Source organism: Centruroides sculpturatus, unplaced genomic scaffold (genome assembly GCF_000671375.1).
Source record: "Centruroides sculpturatus isolate CEXI.00-Female unplaced genomic scaffold, Cexi_2.0 scaffold292, whole genome shotgun sequence".
Classification (NCBI taxonomy): Eukaryota; Metazoa; Arthropoda; class Arachnida; order Scorpiones; family Buthidae; genus Centruroides; species Centruroides sculpturatus.
Genome location: NW_019384986.1, coordinates 320,225 through 329,740, shown reverse-complemented (window position 1 = coordinate 329,740; position 9,516 = coordinate 320,225). Strand labels below are relative to the sequence as shown.

Sequence of the window (9,516 nt, the reverse complement as noted above, 5' to 3'; positions counted from 1 at the left end):
ATATATATATATAAAACAATACTAATTTATTTATCTTTTCTAAGTTATTTTTAAGTTATTGTTACATTATGTTATGTAAGTTAAGTTTTAGTATAATTTCCCTTCTCCCTCTCTTCCACAGTTTACACCTCTACCGTCGTCTATCCTCAAAGGTAAAGGGAAAATAAAACTACATAATTGTATACTTGCTTACTGGAGAATTCAACTTAAAAATAAAAACCATTTAACTATCCAGCAAAATTTTTTAATAACATAAAAACGTTTTCAAACGCATTGAGCGTTCATCCTCAGTTATTTTTCTAATTCGAAACGGGAAATTTGAAAAATTACGCAATCGAATTTCAAATAAATGGTTATGTAAAAAACGTTTATAACATGTTACCTTTTAATTTTTTACATAACCGTTTATTTGAAATTCGATTACGTAATTTTTTGGATTTTCCGTTTCGAATTAGAGAAATAACTGATGATGAACGCTCAATGCGTTTGAAAACGTTTTTATATTATTAAAGAATTTTGCTGGATAGTTAAATGGTTTTTTTATTTTTAAAAATAAAACTACATGTTTTGTAATCAATTATTATTCTGTTATGGTTATAATTACGAATAAATTGTAGTTGTAAATGTAGTTGTAAAATACATTTACAACTACAAATGCATTTTTCAGTGTTTTCCTTACTATAGTTATTTTTTTAATGTACTACTTAGCTTTAATTTGAGTGTGTTTTTCGTGTTGGAATGAATTAATTTGGTTTTACATGTAATCGTATGGGGAAAAATGATTCACCTTACGATATTTTCAAGATACAATCTCAGTTTTGAAACGGATTAATTTCGTATCCTGAGGTACCACTGTATATTAATACAAAATATACTATAAATAATATAAACAAATATGGCGATCAAATTAATTTGAATAAAGTAATCAAGTTAATTAGTCAGTCATAAATAATAACCAAATAAATTTATATGCATAATATTGAATAAATATCTATTGATATTCCCTTCAATATTATGCATATGAACTCTAATATTAATATTAACTTAATTCTAAGAAGAAAAGTAATTATTTTACTGATTTATTTATCAATATTTCTATAAATAAATTATAAATATGTAATGGACCAAATATCAGTAAACTGAAATAAACTGAAATATATAATAAGTTATTTTAAGAACAGTTAAGATAGGTTTTGAACAGCTTCATGTTATTTGTAATTGAATTGTTTCAAAGGAAACAACTAAATCATAGCAATTCCAAATTAATTTTAAAGATTATTGAAATTATTTTAAAATATATCTCAATTAACTGATGTTTGGGCCACTCAATAGATTGTATTTTACAAATTATCATAAACTGAATTATCATAAAATTCAAACTGGAAATGCTCAAAATTGTAGACAGCCTTTTTTCTTTTATAAATTTTATTTTTGGAACTAAATGTTCCAAAATTAGAATGCAATTATACATTTTGATAAACCTAGGCTTGTATATTTGCCTGAAAACACTTGTCTAAGCATTAAATATAGAAACTGGAAGAAAAAAGTTGACTTATTGATAAATTCTTTATTATATTGCTGTTTATTTTAGTAATGTTACATATTTTATCTTTATTGGTGCTTACCTCAAGTTCATTTTGTGCATTGTTTCTTCTCATTTTTTCATAATTAATAGATTTTGCTATTATTTTATAGAAAATTGTCTATGCAATTCATTTTTATTTGATAATATATTTAATTTAAATGCACTTCAATTTTAAATTATCGAAGTGCTAAGTTTATTTATTTTCATTCATATTTTGTTTTCTTTAAACTTTCATTTGTGTTAAAATATGTAATATCACTTATAACATTTATAATGTATAAATTAAAATTATTTTATATTTCAGTACTGTTGTGCCATGCGATAACAGCAATGTTTCAGTTTTTTTGAATATTAAATCAACACCTTGTAATTTAAATGAGTGTGGAAAACATGGAAATTGTCACATTTACAGCAGTGGAGGTTTGATATATAGTTCCTGTCATTGTGTCGCAGGTATTTATGAATTCACTAGCATATTATACTATAAAATTTCAGCAGAAAAAGCATTTAATCACAAATGTTTTCAATCTTGTTTAAAGGCCATCTTCAAGGTACATACTGTAGATTCAAATTACTGAATGGCTTAATGGCTTTCAGTAGAACATGTTATAGAATTCACAACTAATCAAAAGTTACATCTAAATATATATAACTCAAAGGTGACTGACTGACATAGTGATCTATCAACGCACAGCCCAAACCACTGGACGGATCGGGCTGAAATTTGGCATGCAGGTAGATGTTATGACGTAGGCATCCACTAAGAAAGGATTTTGATCAATTTTACCCCCAAGGGGATAAAATAGGGGATGAAAGTTTGTATGAAACTTTGTCAATTTTAAACCGATCGGGCTGAGACTTTGCATGCATAAAGCTACTATGACGTAGGCATCCCCTAAGAAAGGATTTTGATAAATTCCACCCCTAAGGGGATAAAATAGGGGATGAAAGTTTGTATAAATCTTCTTAGATTTTCGACTGATTGAACTGAAATTAAAGATTGGAGCTACTATGATGAAGACGTCCGCTTAAATAGGATTTTGATAAATTCAACCCCCATGGGGATAAAATAAGGGATGATGGAGGATGTAAATGTATTAGTTTGAACCTATCAGTACCTAATGGAACGAATAAATTAAGACGAACAAAATAATTTTTAGTTCTAAATGTTGACAATAGATGGCGTTAGTAGTATTTTAAAACGCGCTATCGTTGTGTTTTCACTGAGTTACATATACCCGATGATGAGTGGCCGCCGTATCTAATAGTACATACTATACCTAAATATTTCTAGCGGATTATATTTGACGATTTTGGCTGTTCTTTTCTTGGCATATTTTGGATTGCATTTGCTTTGTTTCGGTTTAGTAGTTTTGGTTATAGACTCTGCTTTGTATTTGGCATTTGTTTTGTTTTCGTTTGGTTTAAGTATAGGTTTTGTCGGTTAGACTTTTTTAAAATGGCTAAAGAAAATCTGAACGTTAATGGAGAAGTTAAAGAATGTTCTCTCATGGACAGTTTTATGTTGCTTGCTCACAAGTAAGTTCACCCAATAGCTTGATAGTTTTAGCGCCTAATGACAGATTAGTTAAGAATATTGTGTACAAAGAAGTTTTATAGGCCCTAATTTTTTACACACGCTAAACAAAAGTAAAGCCGCAAAAACTATACCTAATTAATAATAATACTTCTTAACGCGAGCGAAGCCGCGGACAAAAGCTAGTTGTTCCATAAGTAGAACATTTAAAATGTACATCATTTAGAAAATATTCAATAAGTTTATTTTTGTATTTATATGTATTTATTTATTTGTGGAACATTGTAACTTTTGACTGGATTCAAATTCTTTATTTTCTAATGAAACTATTAAGCAGTTTGTTAATTTGAATCTACAGTATGTAGCCTGAAATGGCCTTTAAACAAGATTGAAAGTATTTGCAATTAAATGTTTTTTCTGCTGGAATTTTCTGTTTTTTTTATTTATTTTTTTTTATTATGCTGGAATTTTAGTATGCTAGTGAACTAGTGAATTTAGAACTATCCAGTTTACAATATTATGTGGTATTTATGAAAATAAATAATGAACAATGAATAAATATTTACAAAATTAGAGAATAAAATATTTAATGTAATTGTAAAGTTTTTTTAATTTTTTTTCTTTTAGGTTGGAGAGGTTGGGGCTGTACAGATGGTACAAAAGCATTTTCTAATGCTGATCTTCTTGTTTCTGTACTACTGCTTACATTGAGCAACATTTTCTTTTTACCTGTCATCGTTTTAGCTCTTTATCGTCATTATTTTACAGAAGCTTCCATTTATGCAACAAGCATGTTGTTTTCTACTGTAAGTTAAAAACTTGTATATAAATTTTAAAGTAAAATCAGAAATGTTTTTATTTTGTATAGTGTGAATATTTCTTAATTGTATACTTATTTAGCATAATTATATTTTTAATTATAAATTTGGAATATTTTATTATGTGAATCAATTAGCTAACATATCATAGACAAAAATAGTTGATAGTACTTAAATATTTACAAGAAGTATTAACTTCAATACTTTTAATTTGGGTATTAAAACAATATATTTCATACCTGTCATTCAGTGGCGTGTCGTGACATTTGATGAGAGGGAAGCTGTGTTTCTGTAAGAAGCCAACTTCCAGGGGCAATCAGTTAATTCTTTAAATGTATTTGTAATAGATTATTTATCTGATGTACTTAATAAATAAACAAGTTCAATATAATTACCTCTGCTATTAGATTCAATAGATTCCCTATGCCCTCTAAATGCCAATTCTTGCTTTGATAAAAACATATAAGATCTATTCATTATATCTATGTNGTTAACAGTGTGACATGTTAATACGCATTTAAATGAGAAAGTTTAATTTAACCAATTACATATTGTGTACATCGAATTCCAAACAAAACCATCTCTACGCCAATCTCTCTTTCTCGTAACAAAACACGGAAAAATATTCTAATCGCGTTCAATTGGATTCTCCCAGGTTTTGCAAATCTCCGTGTTTCGAGATCCCCGAATCCCCCGAAAAGTGAAAAATTCCACGTACGTGTATAGACGTCTCCCCCGTTGAATATCTGGTAATAGGTAAAGATTAAGAAACGAAATTCTACACGGTAACTTTATTGAAGCGTTTATATTTAACTTAGGCATTGGCCGTTCTCTTTTAATAATGTTTTCTTTTTCATTATGTGATCTTGAGCCAAAACTTTTTAAAAATAAATTTTCAATATCGCAATTACATTCTGAATTGCTAGCCATGATATGAGGGCTAAAATTAAAAATAAAATTATAAAAACTTACTTGATGAAATAAAATGTGTGGTGGATATACATACCTGGTACAAAACATTCTTCAATTGTATGAATATACTTTTAAAGAAAATTATAATTAAATATAGCTTTGTAAAGAAACATACATAAAAATAACATAACATATTCTTTACTTTTTAAATCTTAACCACTTAGTCAAATAGCTCCCTACAAGTGGAATCAGAGACAGTTCTGCTATGTGTGCGGTGTGTGCATGCACGCAGGCTGCCAAATCCCGAGGGTGCCAATTCCAGTTAATGTCAATGCCTCTTTTGTTGCATCACTAGTATATCTCAAAGGACGCAACAGGGTTGTTGTAAATTTTAAACGTTTCTCACCATAGCCGTAAAAATCTAAATATGTTAAACTTAATAGTCATTTGTTTTCTAACTAATTCGTTTTAGGACCATGTGTCCACGGAAATTTCCAAAATTTACAACTTTTCGGTCACTCTCGTTGAACTGGAAAAGTTTCTGTTTATATTACATCTAATATTATGAAGAAATCAGTCCCACTGTACTCGGCTAGAGATTGGGACAGTTAAGCTTTTAAGTAATATTCCGGCTCTTTCAGCAAGGTTTTATTTATGTCCCCAATTCCCTAATCTCTTAATTATTTAACTACTTAAGTAGAAATAAGTCGAAAATGGTTACTTTGTACTCGAATATTTGTAGTCTCAGGAAAAAAGTGGAAAGACAAATTTTTATGACAATGGATACATAAATTGTTAATTTAAGGAAAATAAATTCTAGAGCTTTTTCTGTACCTGGTGCATCTCTCTCATTCATTAAATTTAGTTGTAAATGATGCTACAAAGTAACAGTTCATTTTTTAACATTGTACAAGAATTGTACACATTTTTTTCTACATCCCCTTAAAGATGGGACATACGAAATCATAATATCACTGGTTTAACATTGAAATCTGTAAGTAATATAAGATGGGAGAGCGGAATAAAAATATCAAATATTTTAATGGATTTTATTAACTCCTGTCAACTATACAGAACTATCATAAAAACATACCAGTAAATTCTTATCGGTTATATGTTATAAATCTACTCATGATTCACATAATCGGGTGAGGGTAGCCAAATATCTAGCGGGCAGGTGGCTAACAGCCCAGAACCAGTCCTGGATAGAGTTGGATGTGATATACATGTAGTATTCACCCAAGGTCCTAGGCTTCCACCAGCTAAACCGGGTGAGGTTGGTGCTCTGTAAAGCGCATGTGCGAATCTGGCTTTCTGGATGCTGACAATACAGCGCTTCCACTCCGCCACTAATATTCAAATATACAATAGCAATCTTATTTTTTTTTCACATGTAGTATAGAAATTTGTAATAAGATACATAATGTGGTTATAATAAAATATTGTGCAATTATTTTCATATAATTAAAATTAATATGTATTTATTTTTTAGAAAATACAAGGGAAGTGGCACATCCACTGCTTCCAATGACGGCACGCCACTGCTGTCATTAATCCTTTTATATAAGTTTATTTAATTATATCATATTCACTTTTCCTGCTATTACAGAACAGAGGAAAAGTGTTATAATTGGTCAAAGTTTGACACTGTAGTTTTTTGCATTTCCCAGTGTTTTAAGGTCACTGATTACAAAGACATCAAAAAAAAAAAGGAAACAATTTTGTATGTATTTAGGTGTGTATGAACTACATTTTGCTTTATGTCTCAGGATCCTATAGACCAAAAATTTTGAAATTTGGCAGAAATATTTATATACTTATATATATAATTTGGGCATTGGTACTATTACTTCTTGAAGATTGTAAGTCAAGAGAGAGGAGAGATTGAAGGGATAGGAAGCCATATCTTTAATAGAGTCAGACTTAATGACAATTTTACACATTATTGGCATTTCAAATTTAAAAAAAAACTAAAAAAAACCCAGCTAAAAAAAATAAGATTTTTGCTTTTTATAATAATTAGTAATATAAAAAATCAATTATATAATAGTTTATTTCATCAATTATTAGTTAAGTTTATCTTACTTTAAATTATGATTATTATAATCATACTTCATTCAAGAGCCTAATTTTATATGAATTTATATTACAGTAGAGCGTCGTTTATCCAAAAGTCAGTTACCGAAACGTCAGTTATCCAAAAGAATTCCAGTCAGTAAATTTAAATTTTCGCAAGTGCTGTGGCACTGCAATCTTTGGTTATATCTTGGGCTACTTCAATATTTTTTTGTTGATGTGTGTGTTTTAGCTGGCAGCACTGGCACTTTTGTGTGGTGTTTTTCTAAGGACTCTGTGTCGTGCTTAATCGAACATTTTTGATACTAGATCAACTTCTAAAGTATACATTTTTTGTTTTTATATTTTTCAATATATTTATTTTGTTCGTAAAAAATAAAGAAATAATTTTTAACGATACAATAGCCACGATTATTATTTTAAAAAGTTTACATTAGGCTTAACATTGACAAAAATTCAACGCGAAGCAACATGCAATGGATAAAAATTTCAACATGGGATAGGTTAATATATTTTTTTCGTACTTAATCGGTTATCCGAAAAGTAAGTTATCTGAACAATCTGAGTCCCCAATTGATTCGGATAAATGACTCTCTACTGCATTTCTAGACATTACAAGTTGTTATAATAACTATGTGAAAAGTGTGACTCACGTTAACCAATCAACTGATGAGAATACAATTAACATTTGTGAATGTTTTTGTAATCCATTCTTGGCTCCTCTTTGGGCTTTTTTTTCATTCAAAACAAGCTGGCAGAACAAATAGTTATGAAAATGTTCGCAAATGTTAATTGTTTTCACAATGGTTAATTGGTTAGTCACACTTTTTATATTTATCTTGGTGTATTGTTGTGCAGTTTAAATAACTATGTATAATATATTTTTATACAATTTGGAAATATTAATGGATGGTCACATGGCTGAGGAACCAAGGTGCATATTTATTCCTTTGAGGGATTTGAATATGAATATAATTTGATCTTTGGAATTTTTCATCGGTGGTTTGGTCCAGATATGTTGGGCTCTGTTCCTCATCATTTGGTCATTCCATTGTGAATACAAAAGGTTATAGAGCAGACAGGGTTAAAAAATTTCATAGTAGATAAATTTATTGAATAAATTTATTAGTTCTAAGTTATTTCATAGCAAAATAAAATTGAAATACTTTATATACAAATTATTGATTTTTTTTAGTTTGTAATTTTAGGATTAGTCTAAACTGAAAATTTTACAAATAGCTGTAATAATGATTTTTTAAATTAATAACAGAAAAATGTAACCATAAGTGTAGAGACATTAACCCTGAAATTCCAAGTATGTCAATATATACTTTTCTGATTAATACTATCTGGCACTCGTGGTACTAACTCTTAGCTGTTCATCATGCTGATAAGAGTTGTGATCACCAATATCAGATAATTTAACTGGAAAAGCATCAGGGTGAATATAGACTTCTAGAATTTCAATCTCTGATCTAACAACAAAAAAATTGCATTTTTTTGTTGTTATTTCAATATTTGAGATTTAAATTTATAATTGGATTTTTCAGGTAAAATTCTAATTTATTTTAATTACAAATTTTATTTTATCTTAAAATTTGATTAAAAATTTAAAATAAATTTTATTTTTTTTTCCATTATAGTTTTATCATGCTTGTGATTCAGAAATATATTCCTTTTGTCTCATGAGGCTCAGTGTATTACAGTTTTGTGACTTTTATTCAGCCATACTCTCCATATGGGTGACCTTAATTGCTATGGCAAAACTCTCTCCCACTCTACAGTCTCTCTGTCATATGCTTGGAGCTGTTGGTTTAGCATTAGGTGTTGAATACGATCGAACAGGTCTTCTAGTATTTATTATACCTGCTGGAACAGGATTAGTAATTATTATTATATCATGGGTAAGTGTTATTATTGTTATTGTGTTTAATTTTAAATTAAAATGAACTTTTAGGTAACTTATTTATTAAATTTATTTTGTTAATTAATATTAATTCATAATAAGTGAGATGAAACCTTTCACACTTTCACACAAGTATGAAAAGTTTTGTCTTACTTATTTTAAGTAGTTCTAGCTTTGAATGCATAGAAGTATAAAATATTAATTCAACTGATATATATACTGTTTATGTAATTTTATTGTTTTATTTTTTATTACAGATATGGCAATGTCACCAGCAACATGCCTGTTATCCAAGAAAACGAATATGGTTTTTATGTTTGCTTCCAGGAATTTTATTGGCTATATCCGGTTTAATAATGTTTGCATTTTTTGAGACTGAAGAAAATTACGCTTATGTCCACAGTGCTTGGCATGCTACCATGGCACTTTCTGCCCTCTTCCTCTTACCGGAACGACGTAATCATAAAGGTAGGGAAGAGGCTATTAACACCTGTAGCTATGTTCGTGTGGAAGAATTAAGTGACATAAGTCCAACACAAGAATATGGAGTATATGAACATCTTCTTCCTCCATCACCATAGTTGTATTTTAGATTTATTTTACAAATTAATATATATAAAAATATATTTATATATTATTTTTTAAGAATTAAAATATAATTCTTAAAAATATGATTATAATA

General features: G+C 28.7%; 1 protein-coding gene across 4 annotated transcripts in view; it reads left to right on the top strand.

Moving 5' to 3' along the window:
• LOC111632905 (transmembrane protein 8B-like) overlaps positions 1–9,516 on the top strand; it is a 39,457-nt gene that overhangs the window by 16,862 nt on the left and 13,079 nt on the right. The window contains exons 6-9 of one of the 4 annotated variants that reach the window (XM_023377433.1): positions 1,890–2,038; positions 3,750–3,928; positions 8,572–8,832; positions 9,092–9,302. In XM_023377433.1, coding sequence (XP_023233201.1) covers positions 1,890–2,038; positions 3,750–3,928; positions 8,572–8,832; positions 9,092–9,302 — 800 coding nt within the window. Of the gene's footprint in view, positions 1–1,889; positions 2,039–3,749; positions 3,929–8,571; positions 8,833–9,091; positions 9,507–9,516 lie in introns of those variants that run through there. The other 3 variants (XM_023377434.1, XM_023377432.1, XM_023377431.1) reach the window with 3 other exon arrangements.